Source organism: Ipomoea nil, unplaced genomic scaffold, assembly GCF_001879475.1.
Source record: "Ipomoea nil cultivar Tokyo-kokei standard unplaced genomic scaffold, Asagao_1.1 scaffold0688, whole genome shotgun sequence".
NCBI lineage: Eukaryota > Viridiplantae > Streptophyta > Magnoliopsida > Solanales > Convolvulaceae > Ipomoea > Ipomoea nil.
The window spans coordinates 6997638-7021374 of record NW_017617116.1 but is presented as its reverse complement, the minus strand read 5'-3'; the positions used below and the strand labels follow the sequence as shown (position 1 = coordinate 7021374).

The 23737-nt window shown below is 34.5% G+C and overlaps 4 protein-coding genes across 9 annotated transcripts; all 4 read left to right on the top strand.

Moving 5' to 3' along the window:
• The first annotated feature begins 147 nt into the window (after positions 1–147).
• Positions 148–7632, top strand: LOC109175652 (actin-related protein 9). Of its 4 annotated transcripts, none has more exons than XM_019324965.1 (19): positions 148–405; positions 530–639; positions 761–820; positions 949–1014; positions 1205–1310; positions 1764–1975; positions 2269–2389; positions 3091–3155; positions 3425–3514; positions 4332–4382; positions 4717–4848; positions 5180–5269; positions 5498–5568; positions 5660–5823; positions 5974–6082; positions 6206–6251; positions 6366–6416; positions 6537–6684; positions 7622–7632. In XM_019324965.1, the coding sequence occupies exons 1-18, from the start codon at positions 318–320 to the stop codon at positions 6678–6680; spliced, it is 1776 nt and encodes a 591-aa protein (XP_019180510.1). In that variant the 5' UTR covers positions 148–317; the 3' UTR covers positions 6681–6684; positions 7622–7632. The 4 variants fall into 4 exon arrangements, with proteins under 4 accessions (XP_019180510.1, XP_019180512.1, XP_019180511.1 ...); XM_019324967.1 differs by lacking the exon at positions 7622–7632 and adding an exon at positions 2435–2448 and having other exon boundaries at positions 2269–2312; positions 6537–6779; XM_019324966.1 differs by lacking the exon at positions 7622–7632 and adding an exon at positions 5903–5946 and having other exon boundaries at positions 6033–6082; positions 6537–6779.
• On the top strand, positions 7439–7958 carry LOC109175660 (uncharacterized protein At4g14450, chloroplastic-like). Its single transcript, XM_019324977.1, has one exon. The coding sequence runs from the start codon at positions 7575–7577 to the stop codon at positions 7944–7946; it is 372 nt and encodes a 123-aa protein (XP_019180522.1). The 5' UTR covers positions 7439–7574; the 3' UTR covers positions 7947–7958.
• A 4283-nt stretch (positions 7959–12241) lies between these two features.
• On the top strand, positions 12242–14955 carry LOC109175653. 2 transcript variants are annotated; one of them, XM_019324968.1, is made up of 2 exons: positions 12242–14368; positions 14908–14955. In XM_019324968.1, the coding sequence occupies exon 1, from the start codon at positions 12805–12807 to the stop codon at positions 14353–14355; it is 1551 nt and encodes a 516-aa protein (XP_019180513.1). In that variant the 5' UTR covers positions 12242–12804; the 3' UTR covers positions 14356–14368; positions 14908–14955. The 2 variants fall into 2 exon arrangements, with proteins under 2 accessions (XP_019180513.1, XP_019180514.1); XM_019324969.1 differs by lacking the exon at positions 14908–14955 and having other exon boundaries at positions 12242–13751; positions 13785–14605.
• A 4414-nt stretch (positions 14956–19369) lies between these two features.
• LOC109175656 (AT-hook motif nuclear-localized protein 20-like) lies at positions 19370–22579 on the top strand. Of its 2 annotated transcripts, XR_002053300.1 has the most exons (3): positions 19370–19468; positions 19944–20926; positions 22286–22579. XR_002053300.1 is itself a non-coding variant. In XM_019324971.1 (2 exons), exon 2 carries the CDS (start codon positions 20024–20026, stop codon positions 20873–20875), a length of 852 nt encoding a protein of 283 aa, XP_019180516.1. In that variant the 5' UTR covers positions 19370–19468; positions 19944–20023; the 3' UTR covers positions 20876–21103. The 2 variants fall into 2 exon arrangements, 1 of the variants encoding a protein (XP_019180516.1); XM_019324971.1 differs by lacking the exon at positions 22286–22579 and having other exon boundaries at positions 19944–21103.
• Positions 22580–23737: the final 1158 nt, after the last annotated feature.

Below are 23737 nucleotides of genomic sequence, written 5' to 3'. Positions count from 1 at the left end.
TTAAGGGCATTAAATGAAGTTTTTTTTTTTTTATTTTTTTTTATTTAGGGTCTTAAGGACTCAATTGCACTATTCACTTAATATAGGGGGTCAATTTGACACTTTTTTTTTTTAAAATAAATCTTTTTTTTTTTTTTTTTGAAAAAAGGAGACAAGTACGAGCTCCGAAGTCCGGAGGCTTTGATGCTCCGAGCTCTGGCACTGGCAAGCCGTCGGACAATTTTGGCGCCGTTGCAGAATAGCTAATACCTATTTCCCTCCTCCCTATTCTTCTGAAGATATACAGAAAAGCTCAGCCAAGAGTAATTATCGCGATTATGGCGTTTAATCAGGATTACCTGAAAACAGTAGTACCTTCTCAGCTCCTCGCGGAGCGCGGCTCCAATCTCGTCGTCATCAATCCAGGTCCTTTCTAAACCCTAAAATTTTAACATACACCAAAAATTATCTAGTTTTTTAAATATAAACTACAACTTAGTCGCCCTAGTTCAATGTATTAATTATGTGCAATTGCCGTTGTAATATATAGGTTCTGCAAATATTAGAATAGGACGAGCTCAACAGGACAGTCCACTGAACATTCCTCATTGCATTGCTCGTCGAACCAGCCAAGTGCCTAAAAGAAATGTCCAGGATCAAGTCGGTCTATATTTTGGAAAAAAATTGATTTTTTGAAGTTGCATTTGTTAAAAGAAAAAGGAAAAAGTTAAACTGACTATGCCATTTTGGTGATGTTTTTTTTGGTGTTATTGGGTTTTAGATGCTCAATTCTCAGGTTACAACCGCACAGCATATGGAGCGCGAAAGGGCTTATGACATTGTTAGTGACAATGCTCATGCTTTATTATTTTGTTGATACTGTCATCTTAACTAAGAGCAGTAATTTTATTTATTTATTTTTTTTTTTATATCAGTTTTTTGCTTGATTTTCATGTTTTTGCTTTTCAGATTGCATCACTGTTGAAAATTCCGTTCCTGGATGAGGAGGTTCCTAATAGCTCTTATCCTCGGAAGGTACATAAAAGAAACTAATTACACACAATATTACTTGTTTCCTCGTTTAAACCAGGTTGAAATTAGATTTCCACAGCATTTCTTGATTTTATGTTTTCATGAAACTGAATCGTGTTTACAAATGAAGCAGTTTTTACATATTTTCCATGATTTCTCGTTTATATATATTGAGAAGTATCTAATAATGCAGATGGGTCGAGTTGATGCATATCCTCCACAAAATAACAAGAAAGAGATACCGTTCACTTGGACTGAGGTGTTTGAAAACACCCCTCCCCCTCCACCTTCATCAGGAGGTGAGTGAACTCCGTCTATATATATATTTTCAGTTTCTCGTCTGAAGTTTCTTAGTTGGCAGTGATGTTAATATGATAAAGTTGTACTTCTGCATTTCCATTTTTTTTTTTAAGCTAGAAAATTATTTCTGCACACATTACTAAGTTTTGCATATTCTGGTGGAAAGTCAATTTTGTTCTGCAGGCTTGTTTATATTGGTATAATTTTATTAACAAGGCTGCCTTGTGTTACTGAAAATTATATGAGAGGAAATTTCCAGAGCTTGTGCATTGTCTGGGGGCATTTAGAACATGAAACATTCATATTACATTTATACTATCTTGATTTTATATAATGGATGGAACAAAAATGTTTCTGCTAGTATCTTTCCCACAAATCAATTAGTTTTTTCTTATTTATAGTCTTTTGCTTTGAAATTGCATTTAATTAGGAATAGTGCTTCATCTTTCTAGGAGATAATAGCATAACCAATGGTGAAACTTCTGAGCCCCCCATCACAAAGGAAAACAACAATACCATGGAACTAAGTTCAGGTGAACGCAAGTATAAAGAGTACATATGTGGTGAAGACGCTTTGAGAATATCCCCCAATGAACCATATTGCTTGCGTCGTCCAATCCGCAGAGGTCACCTTAATATTTCTCAACATTACTCGATGCAGCAGGTATTATCTTCCAACTTATTTACTTACCAATTCATGAGTAAAATACTGCATCTTTGTTTTTAATTAATCTCATAGTGGAAACCATTTTATATGTTTAGATGTAAATTTGGGTCTCTTTGAATTCACACATTAACTCACACAAGTCACAACCCTATAGTAGCTGTAGGATGTCTAATAAGTTTAAATTTTTCTCTCCAAAATATTGTGCCTGACTTTGTAGCGAACAATGATTATAATAATTTTTTTTTTTCAGAGTTTCTGAAGATCCACTATTATACTTTTGCGTTTTATAGGTTCTTGAGGACCTGCAAACTATCTGGGATTGGATTTTGACTGAGAAACTGAATATCCCTCAGCATCTAAGACATATGTATGCTGCTATTCTTGTTGTTCCAGAGACATTTGATAATCGAGGTAACTATGCTACAAAATACAAATCTTGTTTAGTTTATACATTCTGCATTTATACCTTGGTGAGTTAAGAGTAGTTATCATCTGTTTTGGCTATTGTCTTTCGATATATGACAACAACAGAATTAAGCACAAATAATTTTGAACTGACACCCGAAAGTGTTGCTCCTTACCATCTGTGGTAAAATGGTTGTGTTGAGTATAGAACAATAGTTTTTTTTTTTTTTTTTTTTTTTTTTTTTTTTTTTTGAAAGCAAGAACAATAGGTTATTAAATATTGTAAGGTTTAGTTTGGCAATAAAAAATATCATTTTGATTGTCTTTGGGGAAATACTATGCATCACAATGGGATTTGACATTGGGTGGTAATTGCTTGGTTGCCTGGTTAGACAAATCTTCTCCCAAGCTATTTTGAGATTAGTAGGTCACTATTGATCCATTTTTCTTGTTTTTGTCCTTTGTCTCCATCTGCAATATGGTTCTCTTGTAATTTCTGACACCTTTAATATTAGTAATTGTGATGAGAAAAGGTTGTAGTTTTGCAGGGAAACTAATAACACCATAATAAAAAACTTTAAAAGATACAACATACAGGCTCATTCTTTATGTTGAACTTATGATCTGTGTCAAATTGCATGTAAGATTCTGTGCATTGTTTCTTTTTTTCTTTTCTTCCCCATCATAATTTATCTTGGTTATTACAGAAATAAAAGAAATGATATCTATTGTTTTACGGGACTTGCAGTTCAGTTTGACAGTTGTCCACCAGGTGATCTTTATCTCACTTTTACTTAATTTTAAGCAAGATTGGGGCTTGAGTTGTATGCATAATAATTTAGCCTGATATTGTTTCAATTGGGGTATATTCGAGGTGAATCTAAATTCTCAATTTCTAAGCCTCCAATAATTAACTTCTTTGCTTGCATGCACCCTTTTGATTTGAGAAAACAGAGCCAACTTAGTTTCTTTGGTTCTATACTAACAAATTGTTTTTGAATCTCTTGTTCTCTCAATTATTCTTTGCTGAATCAATATCAGGAAGGCCTTGCTGCAATATTTGGTAATGGTTTGCCAACAGCATGTATTGTGAATATGGGTGCTCAGGTGACATCTGTTATTTGCGTTGAGGTATGCTCTTCATTGTAGTATAGCATCAAAATGGCTGGTAACAGAATTCTTTTACTATTATACAGACCAAGAAATATACCTGGATCTGGTGGAATTTCTTGGATGGTTTATTTTTGTTTCGTGCTGGTGAATTGGACTAAGGAAAGTAACATAGTTATTTATAAGGGAATTTATTGTTTGGGTAAGAAAATAGATGGTCAAAATTTTTATACTTTGATTCTTAAGGCAATCTTGTTTTTAGTTTTAGTTATTCATTATTCTTTTCCCGCATTAGTATTCCAATTTCCAAGAACTTCTTCCAACATGTGGGTCTCCTGACCAATGTGCTTTTTGTTACCAAAATATCACTGCAACAACCAGACCTCCATGTCATCCTTTTATCTTCATTGATGACCAATACATCATTAATGAACCTAGAACTGCTGCTATGTCCTGTCATACATGATCTAGCCCCCATTCCTTGAGTGCTATGACAGCCACCCAATGCTGCTACAGATTCTTTACTATCATCATTTTTAGTGTTATCTTTATTGCAAGTGTCTGTAAGTTAGGCAGGGTAGCATAGACTTTGTTTCATAAGGTATTGTCTACAGTTTTTAAAGCTATACACTCAGTAGTCACTGACATTCTTCTATTTTGAAGTGAAGTGCACAGCATTTGGATTTTAATTTTTTATCTATTGTACAATCATCTTTGTAAAGCTATATACAGTAATTACTGACATTCTTCTATTTTGAAGTGAAGTGCACAGCATTTGGATTTTAATTTTTTATCTATTGTACAATCATCTTTGTAAATGCTCAGTTCTGATGTCCAGGATGGAGTAGCTTTACCTTCGACACTGATTAGTCTACGTTACGGTGGAGAGGTGAGAGTGCTGTGGTTTCAGACTTTATATTGCTGATTTCTGTGTCAAAAGTCTGGGGAATGCAAAATTTTTATTTTCCATGTTCTTGCATAGCATTATTTCCTTAACCATATTTCTTCAAGATAAAGTTATTGAAATACATTTTTAGTTTTTTTTTTTTTTTTTTTTTTTTTTTTTTTTTTTTTTTTTTTTTTTATTGTGGCATGTGAAGATATATTTATATTATTTAGTTGAAGTGGCTTTGTAAAATATTAATTTGCCTTTTGTCGTCATGTTGCACAGAATTTCTTTCAGTTCTTATCTTCAATGAGTCAAATTTGCCATATTGTTACAGGATATATCAAGGTGCCTTCTCTGGACTCAGAGACATCATCAAACTTGGCCACCAATTCGTACTGATGCTTTTACAAAGCCTGTAGATTTATTAACGCTGAACAAACTTAAAGAGTCCTATTGTATGATCAGAGTGAGTAGCCTATATCCTTGATTCACGTGCCTACTGATATATGCCACTGCCTGATTTTTCTACTTCTACCTAAAACTTTATCTAGCCAAAAATTTTCTCATGTTAGTCATGTACATTATTCTATGATTCGAAGTGTAAATTGATAATTGGCAATGCTTTAATGTCTTGAGCTCTTTAATACCAATCCCCTAAAATAAATAAATAAAAATAAAAAATAAAAAATTATCATTTTACTATGATTCTTCATGTAGACAAACAATGAGATCTATGCTGCATTGATTGAGATGAAAATTATATATTCACTTTTCTTCGGTTCTTCCTTTATATTTAGGAGGGAGAGGTTGAAGCGGTTGCTCAGGTTCATTCATATGAAGATGGCATGGTACCTGGATCACACAAGTCAAGGCTAACCGCTCTTAATGTAGGTCATTTTGGAAACCATCTTATCCTTGCTTTGCTTCAATATCTGTGTATGAATGAATATCTGTAGTGTTAGATTGATTACCCTTGTGATAAAATGCAAAATTTCTGATTATTAGTTATTTTATTGCAAAATATGGATCGTATTCTTATTTCTCTCTGGCTTGGGCGGGGTTTTTCTTCATTCTAAAATGACTTGATTTTGTGCCTGATATAATTCTTGAAACAGGTACCCCCAATGGGTTTATTTTATCCAACACTTTTGGTCCCGGATGTGTATCCTCCCCCTCCTCGTTCTTGGTAAGAAATCTTCATTACATTAAAATAATCCATTGTCTCTACAAAGCCTATTGTTTCCCTCCTTGCTAAGCACAAAATTGTACTTCATTAGGTTTAATGACTATGATGATATGCTTGAAGATACATGGCATATGGACTTTCCTGGCACCGGTGCATTTCCGATGTGGGAGAGCTATCCAATTTTTCAATCCAAACCGAAGAGAGAAGATAATATTGGTCTTGCAGAAGCTATTGCGAAAAGCATTCTTTCAACAGGTAGATCTAGTTACACTTGTTATTAGTGAAGCTTAATTAATTTACTTCTCCTAAACCTCTCTTGAGTTCTGATTAACAGCACGCATTGATCTCCAAAGAAAGCTGTTTTGTAGTATGCAACTGGTGAGTTTTTTTTTTTTTTTTTTAATGTTGTTGATTCAAGTTGCGTAAATATCTTGTGGAAAAGTAAACGTTCTTCAATGCTTCAGATTGGTGGAGTTGCATTGACTGACGGCCTTATTCCTGCCGTCGAGGAAAGGTTTGTTCAAAATCCAGTGTCAATAAATGCCTGTCTTCCTATTTTTGCATTGGAGTGATGAGCATTCAAACACAAAACGTTTTCCTTTTTGATCGCCTTTGTTTCTGTTTTTCACTTTATCAGAGTTTTACACGCGATTCCTTCACATGAAGCAATTGACACAGTCGAGGTTGGTTAAATTCTTATATTCACATTCATCGTGACATTCCTTTGATCAAGAACATCCATATAGCTGGTGGATTATACTAATTCCTTGGGTCGTTCATTTTCATGACCTCTTTAGGTATTGCAGTCTAGAACAAACCCCGCTTTTGTATCATGGAAAGGTGGAGCAGTGAGTAAACTCTTCCAAATCCCTTGTTTTCATCGTTTTTTTAATGATTAGATCGCATTTTATCCATTCCCATTTCCCAGCAATGTTATTGTAGTTGTTGATTTCTTACTACTGTTGCAGGTTCTAGGCATTCTCGATTTCACTCGAGACGGCTGGATTAGTCGAGAGGACTGGATCAGAAGCGGGATCGACACAAGAATCAGGAGGAAATACAAGGATTCTTATTATCTTCAGGCACATACAATGGCGTACATAAATTCATAGCCTAGTTGCAATACTTTCATTGTACTTTCAGTTCCAACGAAGACTCATTATATATTACAGTAATATTCATAACAGTGATATTGAAAATTTTATTAGTTACTCTGTAAGGCTATAGTTTTTCCTCTTGGATGCCGTCGGCAATGGATGATTCAAAGACGTGAAGGCATAGCGGCGGTTTTAGTAAACTTCAAGACGGTTCAGCGTCGGGAAGAAGCATTGATTTCCGCACCTCAGCGTAGATCTTACCGTCCTACCGCCGCTAGCGTCTCCGCAATGTGCACCGCCGCCTTCATGGTCTCCTCTGCGTTGCCGTGCGCGGAGTTGATTAGCCCTAATTCGAGCGCCTCTGTCGCCTTCAGCTTCGAGGCTTTCAATACCGAGTTCTACTACATGTACTCTCAAATCTTACTCAAGGCTCGCTTGGCAGCCACGGGGCCCGCCTTCGATCTGATTATTGCGGTGAAGTAGTCTAGCAAGGATATCCTATGTCCAGCTCGCTCATGTAGAGCACGCCTTTGTCTGACCTCATGGTGTCGTAGTCGTGGCTCATGGCTAGGCTCATGGCTAGCCGCAGCCAGGGTGGTGGTGGCGTGGCCAAAGGTTAGGTTAGATTGTAGTCATAACAAAAAGGTAATGCAACATTACAACTTAGCTAGTTTAAAAATTATTTTTATTCCATTATTATATTAATTAATGTTCCTCCTCCTAAATAATACATATGCGAAAAACATGGACATATTCGTACGACATCAACAGAATCCTTAACATGGGATTCCTTGACCATTGACTCAATTTCTTTAACACTTTATCCCACTTTTACCCTCGACAGCCGCTATAAATACTTTCCCCATTTTCCCTCTCTCCCAAACTCCTTCGTGTTCCCATTCTCTTTCTATGGCGGAGAGCAACAAGTATTTCTTACCGGAGCGGCGGCAGCCCAGCCGCTTGCAGAGGCGAGCGCCGTCGTCGATACAGATAAACCGCGCCGCCGCCGCCGCGCATTGGAACGTGGCGATACCGCTGCTGTCGCCGTTGGTTTCGTCGCCGGAGTCCAGCAATAACCTGACGGCGGCGATTAATTTGTATTCTAATTCTAGTAGTAATAAGAAGGACGAGATAGCTAGGAAAGAGCCGGAGAAGGCGCCTGCGGCGGCGACGGCGGTGTTGAAGAGGTGGCAGCACCCGGCGATGCCGTTTTGCCAAGAGCAGGCTCCTCCTTTCGTGCCGTTTGTACAGCATACGCTGATCGATTATCAAAAGTTTTAGTTTTTATAATTTTGGTGTGTATATATATATATATATATATATATATATATATATATATATATATATATATATGTATGTATGTATAGTTTGTGTTAATATGTTTCAAACTTTGGCCTTTTGTATTGAATTTGGGTGGATGAACATGTGAACCATTATGTTTTTTTTTTCTTTAAATTTATTTAAGTGAATATTTAACTAATAACTCTCAATAGAAAGATAATTTGACAAGCAAACTCACTTAAGTTTGTCATATAGTTGTTTTGATAATTATAATAAAGTTATAACTTTGATTCTTTGATCATTAAGAATTGTCTAATATATATATAATTTTCTTAGTTTAAACCGATTACTCAATTAGCTGCGCTATAGATAAGTATGTGCTTCATCCCAACTAAAAGTCTAAGCTGATAGTTGGATTGCACATTAATGGTGATATGCTCAATAAGGAGGAGATTAAAAAAGTTGAAGGCCTAAAATCTCACTTAAAAAATAGAAAAAGATTGAAAATTTTGAAAATAGAACTAAGTGGGAAAACAGAGTTAGAAAAATGGAGAATTTTTTTCCAAACTAACAGCCTATATTTCCCATAATTTCCCCTACTAAATCTGTTATTATGGTTTACTCAAGTGTTACAAGTTTTAGTATGTTCTAACTATTCATAAAGATTGGTTTCGTAAAACAAGTTTTTTTTTTTGAAAGTCATAAAACAAGTTAATAAGATGAAGTTATATAAAACGATAATTGAATTGATTGATCGGACATTATCTTACCTTTATTGATGTTTCATCACATGCATTAATGTCACTTTGTTGTTGTCCACTTCACAATGCAATTTCTTATTGACACACTTGTGCAGCTGTGCTTGTCCACAAACAAAACATTAAGAATATCCATAAAGAAAAAGTTGTATGACTTTATCTATCTTTTTCAGGTGACGAGGAATACCCATAGTCACTATTTAAGATATACATATATAGTAGATCTCATTCATATATAATAGTGTGAGCTCGCAGAAAATATTGACAAAAATTAAATTTATAACATTTTTTATGACAATTCTGATTGAAATAGAACTCAAACATGAAATCTTCCTTATAGAAAGTAACAGTGATGCCATTAAACTATAAGGTACTTGATAGAAGAATCATGTTTTACTTACTCGTATACCATTTTGGGTTGTATCTATCATTATTGATTTTGTTCAAAGAGACAACACATAAGAATCAAGGCTTGTTCCATTTGATTTGATTCTTGAAGAATGAGATCCAAGATTTTTTTTTTTTTTTGAACCAATTAAAGAATAAGCCCACAATGTTTGAAGTTTGAACATCACTTTCATAGTTTCATGCATGTAACCCCAATTCACAATCCCACTAGTTAAGAATTTTATTACGTAGGAGAATCAATTAGAATAAAGTTGCATTTTATAACCACATATCTTATTCTTAAGAGAATACATGTTTGATCCTTTAAATGTACTTTTTTGACTTCTTAATATTTTTTTTTTGTTTTTTTTTGGCAATCTTTTGAAATTTTGTACGTACTTAAACTTAATAGATGTTGTGCGTCAACCGAGTCCAACCCCTGCTTGATTTGAGACGTGGCGTTGTGACTTATCATTGAGAGATGTGGTTAAATAGTTAATGTCCACCTAATTATCACCAATTGGTCTTAGCTAGGATATGACAACTAGATAGCCAAAAAAATTCTATGGTTAAACGTGCTTGGCTTACAACAGTCATAGAGTAAGCATAGTGCAACGCTCAGATCCAACAATAGAAACTGACAGGAGGTGTGGGTTAAATAGTGAAACCCGAATCAAATATTTTATATTTCCAAACACGGGTGAACAAAAAATTAAACTATATATCATTTGGTGAATTATTTGATCAAAATTTTTTGAGGACCATTATTAATAAAAATATAAAATCATAATATAACTTAACATTACATACCATACCATGTTAAATTATAATTCTCCCTTTTAAAATATACCCATTGGGGCGGGTCTGCCTAAGGGAATACTTTGGTCAATTCAAGTTGAGAAATTCCCATGTAATATGTATGCTGTTACGCAAAGTATTGTTTCAGTTAAACCAAACCCAAATTAAAGTTAGCAATTTTAGGTGTATAATTAGACAATCGTTATGCTGTGCATCCATATGCACCATGCATGGTGCATACAGATGCCAAAATGACGTCGTTTTATTAAAAAACGTGCGTCTCCCATTTAAAAAAAATTCAGGTTCGATTCCCAGCAACAACATTATATTGTTCATTCATTCTGAAATTTTAGTTCATAGATTATGGAATTATAGTTCATTGATTATGGAATTATAGTTCATCGATTATGGAATTGTAGTTCATCGATTATGGAATTGTAGTTCATCGATTCTGAAATTTTAGTTTATAGATTATGGAATTTTAGTTCATTCATTCTGGAATTTTTAGTTCATAGATTAGATTATGGAATTATAGTTCATCGATTATGGAATTTTAGTTCATATGTTGTTGCTAGGAATCGAACCTGATTTTTTTTTAAGGGGAGACGCGCGTTTTATTAAAACGACGTCGTTTTTGCATCCGTATGCACCATGCATGGTGCATACGGATGCATGGCATAATTTGCCATAATTAGAGGGAAATTAGCAATCATTATTTGAGAGTGTATACTGAATAAACTTTACTCTTATGTAATATTCTTTTGTGTAATAACATAAAATCAGAGAAGTAAACCACACTAGAAAGAATTTATAAAGTTGACAATTGCAAGTCTATAATTAGGTTGGTTTTTGGAGGACGAGGGAAACTCGTAATCACTATCTGAGAGTGTGTGTTGAATAAATTTTACTCTTGTGTAATAATTCTTAAACCGCAAAGGAATGTATATATATATTCTTCTATGTAATAACACAAGGGAGGTAAATCGCACTAGAAATAATCTAAAGTTAGCAATTTCATGTCCATAATTAGGTTGTTTTTAAGTAACGAGACAAACTCGTAACCATTATTCAAGAGTGTAAGTGGTAAACTAGACTATAAAAGAACACAAAGTTAGCAATTTTAGGTCTATAATTAGGTTGCTTTAATTTGGCTAATTAAGGTACGTGCGTAGTTGGTCACCTTCCAATTCTCTTTTTGTGTTGGCTTCATCTTGTCGTCCATATTAATTTTGTCTTGCAAAAACAGATCAAACCAACTCCCACAATTTCATCAATTTCTCTTAAATTGAAATTTTAAAATCCATCTGCAAATACATATTTATAGTGCTTATGTGGTAGTCTTGAAACTTTTATTATTATTGTTATTATTATTATTATTATTATTATTATTATTATGCATGAATAAAAAAAATAACAATTACTCAGAAAAGAATTAACCAAGTGTGTGAAGTATGATTCTTATACTTGAAGATCACGAGTTGAATTTTTATTAACATTTTCTTAATCAAACCAGTCGTATAGAGTTTTTCTAATACGAAATTTACCTACTTTGTCACAAGAAAAAAGAAAAATATTCAATTCCAATTTGGATTTCAATCTTCAACTAAGCATTAAATTGAATTGTTGAATTATTTCATCTATGTTCTTTTTTCAAAGTCTCACCTCAAAGTTTCAAAATAATCTTCGTTATTTCCATTCTGATGTTTGACTTGGAAGATTCCACATTCTTCCTCTAAATCTGTCTAGGAAAATTTCAATGAAAAATACTTTATATTTGTTTGATTGAAAATCAGAATGAATTATAAATTTTAGACCACGGTTAAGGTACCAATTGATACTACTTCGTTACAATTATTAATAATATCATATATATAATTATATAGTTCACACAAAACAACTAATTCCTGAATAGTAAATTATGAACAAGGATATAAAATCAAGTTCTAGCAGTTACAGTATAGACTTATGTTCAACGTTTTACGTGAATAGTAAATTATGAACAATGACACATTATCGAACTATGACAGTTGCAGTGTAAAGTTACATTCAATATTTTAGGTTTCTTATTGGTATTGGACACTAATTTTTTTACCTATTAAGCCATGAGTTATAGACTTATAAATTTTTGTGGGTATATCCAGAATTTTTACGGTCTCACACAATAACTAATCCCCTCGCTGAATTGTAAGTACCTCTTTTGTATAGACTTATATGATTTATCTATTCATTATTTTATTAGGCTAGAGCGGGGGTCTATAAACTATAGATCCCCACTATAAAAAATTTAAAATTATAAATTTGTTTTGAACTCAAAAATAGTAAATTAGAACGATGTTACTAACGAGATAAACTCATCTTCCCCACAAACACTCTGCATCGTTATCTCCTACATGAATGAGAGTCTAAGTTCCCTTCAAGCAGAGCTTCCATCACGGCATTCATGGTGGGAAGGTCATATGAAGCGTGCAATCTGGGTAATCTCAAGTTCCAGTCTTCTAGATCTAAACTACAAATCTCCAGATCTGAAGTAGAAAATTCGTGACAGTCAACTAATGGTCATCTCCGTGCACATTTCAATCTTTATATAAACCACAATTTTGGGCATAAAATTAAAGTCGTTCATATTTAAGCACTCCCTTCTTGTTTCCCTCCACTCTCTTCTTATACTAATCTGCTGAATCTTGAAGCTTGAAGCTATCAATTTCGCCTCTAAGGATTGCATTTCTTCCCAGTTCCACGTTGCGCACTTTCAATGAGTCTCGTTTCCAGGATTCCTTCAAGCACCCATTTCTCCTCCCAGCTCCCTCACTCGAAAACGCCCGTTTTTTTGAGAGTTTTCTGCATTCAATGTGTCTGGGAGAATAATAGCCCGCCAGGTGTTTGAGGAAAGTTCGGGGCTTTCTCAGTAAGTCGAAATGGTGGCGGAGCGTTGGCTGTTGAGGATGGGAAGTCAGGTGAGCAGTAATGTTAAGCACGCTTTACTTCTCGAGAATTCGAAAAAATTGAATTCCAAGAAACAGGTGATAGGCATACTTTCTTTTGAAGTTGCTAGTGTAATGTCCAGGATTATTCAGCTGTACAGCTCTTTGTCTGACCATGAGGTGCATAAGCTCAAAAATGAAATCTTGAAGTGTGTAGGGATAAGAACTCTGGTCTCTGATGATGAAACTAGGCTGTTAGAGTTAGCCCTTGTTGAGAAACTGGATGATTTGGGTAGAATTTCTAGTGTGGTGTCTAGGCTGGGGAAGAAGTGCACAATCCCTGCATTGCAGGGATTTGAGCATGTGTATGGGGATGTTACTTCTGGGGCTATTGATGTGAGGGAATTGGGGTTTTTGGTCAAGGATATGGATGGGATGGTTAGGAAGATGGAGAGATATGTGAACTTAACGGCGAGTTTATATGGTGAGATGGTGGTGCTGAATGAATTAGAAGTGGCGACGAGGAAGTTTCAGCATAATCACCATGAGGAGAGTAGGAAAGCTTATGAGCAAAAGTTGGCTTGGCAGAAACAGGATGTGAGGCACTTGAAGAATGTTTCGCTTTGGAATCAGGATTATGATAAGATCGTGGAACTGTTAGCTAGGACGTTATGTACTGTTTATGCCCGGATTAGTACTGTTTTTGGAAATAGAATTGTGAGGAAGGATTCGTTGAGTTCAGGCGGGCATATTGGAAGAAGAACCGTAAGGAGGAGGAATGCTAGTTACCATCCTCAGAATGGGTTGCAAAGAAGTGAACCGGGATTTGTTTGTCCAGATGATCTCAATTTTGCCTGTGGAATGGGACCGGGGAGGTTATTTATGGAATGCATAAGTTCAAGTTCTGCTTTGAAGGATGACGATTCGAGTGGAACGAGGATGGAACAGCCAAATTTCCCGGGTTGTTTGAGCAACAATGCAAGGTTCGGACCGAGAAACAAAGTTATGCTCTACACTTGTCCTAGAACCGTTGGAGCCTCTGCTTTGGCGTTGCACTATGCAAACGTCATAATCGCGATAGAGAAGCTGCTTTGCTACCCACATCTAGTTGGCGACGAAGCTAGGGACGATTTATACCAATTGTTGCCATCAAGCCTAAGAAAAACTTTGAAGGCTAATCTGAAGTCTTATATGAAAGGTTTGGCAATATACGATGCACCTCTCGCCCACGATTGGAAAGAGAGGCTTGACGAGATTCTGCAGTGGCTAGCTCCACTGGCACATAACACAATCACGTGGCACAGTGAGCATAACGTCGAGCAGCACGAAATCGTCAAAAAGACAAACGTACTCCTGCTCCAGACACTGTATTTTGGCAACCTCGAAAAGACAGAAGCCGCAATCTGTGAGCTGCTTCTAGGCCTAAATTACATATGCCGGTATGAGCACCAGCAAAACGCTTTGCTCGACTGTGCAAGCAGCTTGGATTTCGAAGACTGTGCAGAGTGGCAGTCACAAGTCAGAGCTTCTCTTCATTCTGGATAGGATAATGACAGTTTCATAACTAGGTACACAGTTTATGTTTATAGTTTCTTAGCTAGCTGCATTTGTTTGATAAAAGTAGAATAAATCAGATGATAGGTCAAACAGGGTGACAGTATTAGAATTCAGAACCTTGGACATTAAGGATGTCTAAATATAATTAGAATCTTTCATTGCTAGTTATGAATACAATGTAGCATTGTATCTTGTATATGCTCTCTTCATATATGAATCAGCAGATCTTCTTATCTTCCTCATGTTGGCCACTTAAAGGCATTATAATCTCCTTCTGTTTCAATGATCGAAAAATTAGATTCAGATCAGTTAAAAATATGATTTTTTTTTTTTTTTTTTTTAAAGTAACAAGGGAAACTTGTATTCAAAAACAAAGACGACAGAAAAACGAGGATGAACAATTTTCTTGGTTGAGCTTATCAGATATGGTTTTATTAGTGCAATTTACCTTTGATGTATTGTTTGTGGGCTGAGCCCGTCAGACAACAATTTTTCTAGTGCGATTTACCTTTATCCCATTTTGTCGGCTCGATTAGTCTCTATGTTGTGGGATGTAGATACCAGTGCAGTATGCAAAAAAAAAAAAAAAAAAAAAAAAAAATCTATATACTGAAAGCAAGAAACCATGTTTGTTGCATCCTTTAGTCTTAGGTTTCAACTAATGTTTGTTGAAGCATAATGGGAGTTGGTAACATTTATCCAAACCACATTAGTAATCAATGATTTGGAAAAGGAGCTGTCAAAAGCTTTATTCACTAATAAAACAAAGCAAATGAATCTTTATAAGGTATTGCTTTTACGTACCAAGGATCACTAATTGATTCTTGTTAGATTCATAAATAGTATGGGAATTACTAATAATGCATTGTGGGTCTCTTCCAACTTAACCATCGGATTCAAGTCTTGAGGGGGGGAGGTGCAACTACCAAATTAAACAACCCATAAGGAATGCTTTGCCATTTTTTGAGATCCTACCTGACACGATTTGTAGTCTCGATGTATGGCGTTTGAGTGTACCTTGACAATATGGTGATCATGATTGTTGTTGCACTGTTATTTTCACAACCAGGGTGGTCAGAAAAGTTAAAATTTTTAAAAAAGATTTAGACAACTTTTCGGTGGTAAGAAATTAAACATGTTTTTTTGGCGGTTGTATTTTACCTATTTTATTTTTGTCATTCTTGAAAATTATATACAAAGAGACTTTGAAAAGCAAATCAAATTGTTGGGTGGCAATATATTTGCTAGCTAGTTAATGGTACAATAATGGAGGATTTGAAAGTGATGGGGGGTTGTGTAGTGTGTATTAGGTTGCAGAAGTAGCTTTCAAGTGCTCATTTTTGGAGTTGTTTCTGTTTGTCATGGCTTCCTACATGGATTATGATAGTAAGATGTGACACATAATTGTATCAACTTTCTAATCATGTTTTCATGTTACATCTTCTCCCACCTTAACTTGTACTGTTTTTTGGGTGTGAAAAATGAGTTACTTTGTGGGATGTCTTTTGTTTTGTTTTTCTTTTAATAACCCATAATGTTTCATGGCTTTGCTGGTATATCAATTTAATCTATTCTCGTCTAATATATGATCGAACTCCAACCTTGTTGCTGGAAGCAAGTCTTAAGTAAGATTTTTCATTTACTAAACAAATGTTATAGGGGTATGTTTTTATTTATTGGTTGAAAATGATAATGTTATTTGTATTGATGTTGGGCGGAGCCGTAGAGAGCAGAGTGTAGCAGTATCCTGCTATCGAAACGTGGCGCTAACTGCTATGCAAGTATAGTGAAATAAAGTTGCGATTTCGCTATTAGCTATAACTTTTGGAACTCCTGCTATGCAGTGAGTCTGACAGGTGTTAGAAGGGAGTGCGCAACTTGCTAAAGTGCATACAAATAACATTAACAAAATTTCCCGATAATCAATTACTATGAAAGGTTACGATACTTGACTTAGTTACATTACATGATACAAATTTGAGTACAAGTAACATTTGGCCTTTTGCTGCAATGGACTCACCTTAGCTTGTACAACGGAGTATATAATAAGCTTGATTTAGTGAAACATTTGTTGGAGAAAATGTCAAGTATTTGTTGATGAAAATGATGCATTTGTTGTTTTGCACTGTTTGATAGCATGTGACACATCAGCTAATTCAATATTCAAGATTCTATTTAACGATTTTGGCATTTACACAACTAACCAAAATTGAAAAAAATATCATGCAAATGAAAATGTGACAAGTGTTCAGATTAAATAATTTTTAAAATTATCAATAGGTTGAAAAAATAGTTATAAACCGATATTATATTGTAACAGAGTCAGTAATACTCAAAAAAATTTATTACTAAAACGAGAGTAATAAATTTTATTTATAAGAACGGGATTACAAAAACTCAAAAGACGGTCCTAATATCTAAATATATATGATATTTTTAGTACAATTTATCTATTGTGACGGTAATTTTTCTCATTACTAAAATAGGAAAAAAAATTGACAAATGCACAATTTGAAAATCTAATCAAACTAAAAAGGTTAACAGTTTGAAGAGTGGGTCAATCTGCCTTTACCTACTGTCGGAACATCAATTACTTTGTGTATCTCTGTCAATCTGTCATATGTTGGATTGGAGTAGTACAAAATATGAAATTTGCATGATATTGTTAATATTTTTAATTAAAATGTAAAAAATATTATACATCTCTCGTAAAATGATATTACATAATATTTATTTAATCTTTTGTGTGTGCATATGTAAGATCATTAATCTCTCTTTAATTATTATTGTGAGTATCAATTGTATCGGTTTGAATCAAACACTTACGTATATGTCAAAGTTTGCACCCATTAGTCTCAACTACTTGCTATGATATTAAATGTTAAAATCAACCGTTTAACATTGCATTAAAAGTTATTGTTGATAACAAATGTACAATTTTATTTATTTATTTATTAAAAAACTTGCTTAACTGCTAATGTCACATTTCGATATATATTAAACCATTAGATTTTGTCCCAAAGTTTTTTTTTTTTTTTTTTTTTTTTGAATTGATTGATAAATCTTTTTTTTTTTTTTTTTAAATCAAAGATGAGGGGAATGCCCAGGAAAGCTAGCTACATCAATGGTTGTGTTTAGTGATTTTTTCAATCATACTACTTAATGGCAAGGGAGGGGGAATAATCTTTTGTTACAAATGCCTTTTGTTTGAGTAAATTTAAAAAATCATATATTTGAGTTTTATTTCTCGTATAAATTTAAAAATAACTTAATTTTAAATTAATTAAAATTTAATATAATTATCGAATATCATATCGATTGATTTATGATGGAAATATTGCATAGAATTTTATTATGCGAAAGATCATGCATGAACATCGAGTGTGTCTTTGCTCCAGATGTTTAATGCATTGTGGTTTTGGCTTTCAAAAAAAAAAAAAAAACTACTAATAATATATTTAGTATAATCTTATAATGAATGCGTCACTTCATTCCTTTTTTTATACTAAATCTAAATATATACTCCGTAATATAAAAATAAATTAAAAATAGCATTAAGTGAAGACATATTTAAAACGTTTTTTCAACCCCCTTAGCATTTTTACTTTATAAGCAATATATGCGTTATAATATATATATATATATATATATATATATATATATATATATATATATATATATATATATATATCCACTGGCTTCATTTTTTTTTAAAATTATTTTGTTAATTTTATACTTAGGTGATCCCGTTTCACCCAACTAATCCTAAGCTCACAGGACCTTGCCCTTAGAGTTACTGCAGAGGTAAATTGCAAGTTGCACAATTAACTCACTGGTCAACTCTTAATTGTCATGCGTGCATATGGGATCCAGTTCACCTTACAACACTAGCCGACAAAGAACCACAAAAAATAATCAGTAAACCTGAGGGGGTGTGGTTGAGTGGAAGGGACTCATCCACCTTTAATCAAAGGTCAATGGTTTAATTTGATCCTTGGCTTTGGGTATGGAGCAACCTTAAATCTCCAGGCCAGCTGTCCACCCAAAAGAGGTGCTTACAATTCAGCGAAGGGATTAATCACTGTGTTTGACGATGGAAACTCTGAGTACACAAAAAAAAAAGACAAAAAATAATCTGTTTAAATTGCCTATAACTGACTAGCTCAAATCGAAAAGACGAATAAGCATCTCTCACTGGAAGTATCCTTTATTAGTATGTGTGTGTGTGTTTCCTTTTAAATCTCAATCAACATGGTATTGAGATAAGTGTTAATGGTACATGATATAACTTAAATAGCATATATATAGTTGTACCCTATGAAAATTAAAAGTACCGGTATTATTTAGCATTGAAGAATTTTTCAAAAATATGTAATATTCATTTTGTTTATTTTCAAAAGTTTGATTAATTAAGAAAATATAATACGGCTTACATAAGATGTGATTTAAGACAAGTAGTAGTAAAACTTTTCATATTTGTTAATTATTATTATCACGGATATCTTAGTTGTTTGATTAGTTAAGTTTGAGACTATATGAGGTTTGGTTTTCATCTGTGTGAAGTATTTCAATTTCAAGGGGCAAATGAACTCTCTTAATGGGAGAATATTTCGAGATAATTCGAATTCAATTTCTACAAGCGATTGATCTTCTTGAAACGAACGGGGATTAGTTGGGTGGACCCAGGCCACGAACCACCGCCCACATGGCCAGACCATAGTATCCCACCACTATACACTTTGCATTAGTCTTGATTACAACCTAATCTATTTCTAACCTGCACCCACTACACATTATTCACCTAAGTACATCCACTCTCTCTCTCTCTCGTAGACTTTCCCCATCCGCTCAATATTTCGATCCACAAGACAGCGATATATATGCTGCTTCCACTACGCCCCACCACCACCAAAACCCTAAATATATAAATACACACACTGTATCTATACACTATACACACACACATACTTACATCTATATATACACTACTCATTATACTTGTATCAAATGAGTTGTGTTATGAATTATTAATCAGCAAAAACAACCAAACCTCAGCGCTCCCCAACCAAACCAATCATAGAAGTCCTCAAACTTTTTCTTGGTATGCTCTTTTGTTTATTGTTTCATTTGTCCTTTCCCCTTTCCTTTTTTTGGGGAATATCTACTATACTCTTCCTTCTATGTGTGTGCTTTACTCTTCCTTTATTAGTTTGTGGCATGATTTTATCAATAGCGAATGAGTAAATTACAGTGATTCAGCCATCCATAAAATTAAGAGATCTATGCTGGGGCGCATAAAAAGCCCACCAGGCCACCATATTTAGGTGTAATTCTCACACTACTATCGAGTATCGATAGCTCGATTTTGTGTCTTTACTCAAAATCTATCACTCGTAAACTGACTGAGTACTGGTGCGGAACCTTTCTCCCTTTACTTGATTCCATGAAATACAACGGCTGCATCTAATTCCATCTCTTTTATACCCCCACCCCTTACTATATATGTATATATGTGTCTATATATATAATAATGCATTAAAAGAGAGCTAAGCTATTCCATTTCTTGTTTTCTGTAGTTTTACTCTTGAATCTGTAGACTATAAAGTTTGATCGGAGTTGTGAGTTGGATTGCTCTCTGATCTTCAGTCTGGCGAAGATGTGGTGGGGTGGACAGGTGGGGTTGCCGGCGGCGGGTATTTGCTCGCCTTTATTCACCAAAGAGCTCTCCTTGATTACAGAAAGCAACAAAAATGGGGATAGTAATGAAGAGAGCAGAGAGAATGATAATAATGAAGAAGAAGATGAGTGTAGAGAGGGGGCGGTTCTTGAAGTGGGCACTAAGCGGCCGAGGGGGCGGCCGCCGGGGTCGAAGAACAAGCCGAGGCCGCCGATTTTCGTCACGCGCGACACCCCCAACGGGCTCCGGAGCCACGTGATGGAGATCGCCGGCGGGACCGACGTGGCGGAGAGCATAGCGCAGTTCGCGCGGCGGCGGCAGAGGGGGGTTTGTGTCCTCAGCGGGAACGGCGCCGTCGCTAATGTAACGCTCCGGCAGCCCGCCGCTCCCGGCGCGGTCATGTTGCAAGGCCGGTTCGAGATTCTGTCCTTGGCCGGGACGTTCCTCCCCGGGCCTTCCCCGCCGGGGGCCACCGGTCTCACGGTGTACTTAGCCGGCGTTCAGGGGCAGGTGGTCGGAGGGAGCGTGGTGGGGCCGCTGGTGGCCGCCGGACCCGTCATGGTCATTGCCGCCACCTTCGCTAACGCCACTTATGAAAGATTGCCAATTCTTGAAGACGACGACCTGCCGGACTCCAGAGGTGGCTCCGCCGCTCAACTCCCTATTGATGAGTCCCCTCCGCCGCTTGCCGGAGCGGAACACCACGGCCTGCCGGAACCTTCCTCTTCCCTACCTCTATACAATCTTACACCAAATCTGTTTCCTAATGGAGGGCAATTGAGTCCTCATGATCCCTATGCTTGGCAACATCCTCGGCTCTCCAATTTCTAAGACCATCAAGAATCAAGGAGAACTTTAGCACCATGAAGAGAAGACAACAAGGTAACATTATCCTAAGTGTTTGATTTTCTACCTAGGTTATAGATACATCTCTATCTAGCTATGTGTATGAAAATGGAATGTTGTAGTTTATTTAATTTGTTTGAGTTACAAGGGAAACCTGCAGCTATTATCCGAAATTGTGCTGTACGGAATAAGTTCTGCATTTGGTTTAAATTAGAAAGATTAAGATTAATAGGTCGCTCTCGCTAGGTGTTGAACTTGTAATCTTGTGGTCTATAAATCAATCGACCAATTTGATTGGGGTTACATTAGAAGGATGGAGTGGAATGTTGTAGTTTATATATATGGGATGGAGGGAAAGAAGAGAGAGTGTAGGCTTATGATGTGTTGTAAATTACCTCTTGATTGCTACCATTGTGTTTGCACTTTGCAATAAACTAAAACATCCTTTATTTCCTAAATTATTCCTTAAATCTTATCATAGTATACATATACATACATACACACACACACACACACACACACACACACACACATATATATATATATATATATATATATATATATATATATATATATATATATATAGACTCACACTTTGTTAATCTTCTCCCATTATCATCATCTTCTAATATAATTAAAATGTGTCTTTATGTTATTATATAAAAATGAAAACCATCTCTATTGTTTCTTGTGTTTTTTTTTTCTTTTCTTTTCTTTATACTTTGATCAAAACTTCACACCGCACTAGGAAGACTTGTGACGTGTGAAAGAATAGGTCCTTTGTGGCAGTTCTATCCAATTTCAGGTTGTTGTAATTGTTTCTGTCTTACTTTGGTTGTAGCCTCTATATAAGAGGCCAATATACTTTGATTGTTTTATTCAATTCATTGAATACACTGCTTTCATATGACGTACCTTTAGCTACGAAAGTCATACTCTACTCATTCAATCAACCCTTAAAGACATCTCTTATTTTCTTATTATTGTATTTATTGATAGTGTTGTATATATGTGTATTGTAGCCCCATCTGGGCCATCTATCACAATAATGCAAAATATTTAAGCTTGTCTGCCAGAACTAAGTGGGGTTGAAAGAACCTAGAACCACCCTTATGATCTGAACAAGTGTCTTATTATTAATTACTACTCCATTAGAGAGCTCTAAGTGACATGTTAGTTGGAGTCTTGAAGATACTATAGATTTGTATGAGTTATATTAGAGTTACTTTTATTTTATTTTATATTTTTTGACGTGATAACAGGTCAGGTCATCATGATATTAGTATTATTCGACTCATTTTGTTTCTTCTTTCGGATATTATATATAGAATATAATACTTCCGGACACGAATTTTGACTTAGAAATTGCATGGTTTTGGTGATTTGATGATGCAGGTTTATTGTTGACATGGAGATTTTAATAAAGGATTTGAATCACCTGGAAATTAAACCATTGAAATAAACATGTATTAGTGGTGGCCTGGTGTATTAGTGATTATGTTGGTGATGAAAGATTGATATATTTAATTAATTTTCTGCTTCGTTTCATGGTGGTCAACTAGACACAAAATCTTGTGAAGATTTACTAATAGCTTCTATATGTATATATGCAATATCACTTTGTTTTTTATTTAGTTGAACATGATGTAACACCTTAATGTTAATGAGTAAAATAATTTGTAATGTTAATGTTGTGCAGAGGTCTGAAGGACTAAGTTTATCATCTTGTTACTGAAACATAAAATTAGTTATTTTTAGATTAGGATTAAAATATATCCATCATTTTTTTATGACGATCACGATAAATACTTAAAGATGTATATTGGGTAAACTCCATTCTTGTGTAATAGAGGACACATCCATCTTGTTTATTAGATATACTTACAATTAGTTCATTGGACAACTATAAATCAATTTATAAAATTAATTAGTTTGGGAAGAATAAAATTAATTAGTAACTTCAATCATTATCCGATTATTGGATTGACGTTTTAATATTTTATTTTCTATTTAGCTCAATTATTTTGTTGTGAACTCTAATTTGTCTTTGTATGTTCACTTGATCGAATCAACCAATTAAATTGTTAATTTGTCTTTACAGGCAAATATATATATATATATATATATATATATATATATATATATATATATATATATATATATATATATATATATATAATTATATAATTTAAAGAGTTGAAAATCAAACTTGTGATTTTGTATCATTAATTAACTTACATCATAAGACTCACAACTACAAGGTCTTTAGGGATATTAAAAAAGAAAAAAAAAAGGAATAAGTTAATAGCTAAAACTACTAGCAATGACAACCCCGGCCCCATATATTATATAACCTATGATATTGTTCTTGTAGCTTTGGACTTAACCTATGATATAACCATTATTATAATATAACCTTATTAACCTATGATAATGGTTTCTATAATATTATATGTGACGATTTGGTATTGTAACTTAAAAATAGTAAAGGTGTTTGTGGTCCAAGTTATTAACTTTATCAAGAAAAATGGAGGACATATACCATAATTTAATGTTATTTACTCATTTAATTTTAAACGTTTGTTGCGCGTCAACTTAGGATCGAGTCTAGCATTTTGCTATTAAAACGTGGTGCTGACTGTTATACAAGTATAAAAAAATAAAGGTGTGTTTTTACAATTTACTATCTATAGTTTTTGGTGGAGTGGTAAATACTTAATCTTGACATCGTTATTTTAATTTTCATGATTACCAATTACTCACAAATAACTATTAAATCATTGAGATTGAATAGCTTACAAATATTTTATTAAAAAAAAAAAAAAAGAACAACTTACAAATAATGTG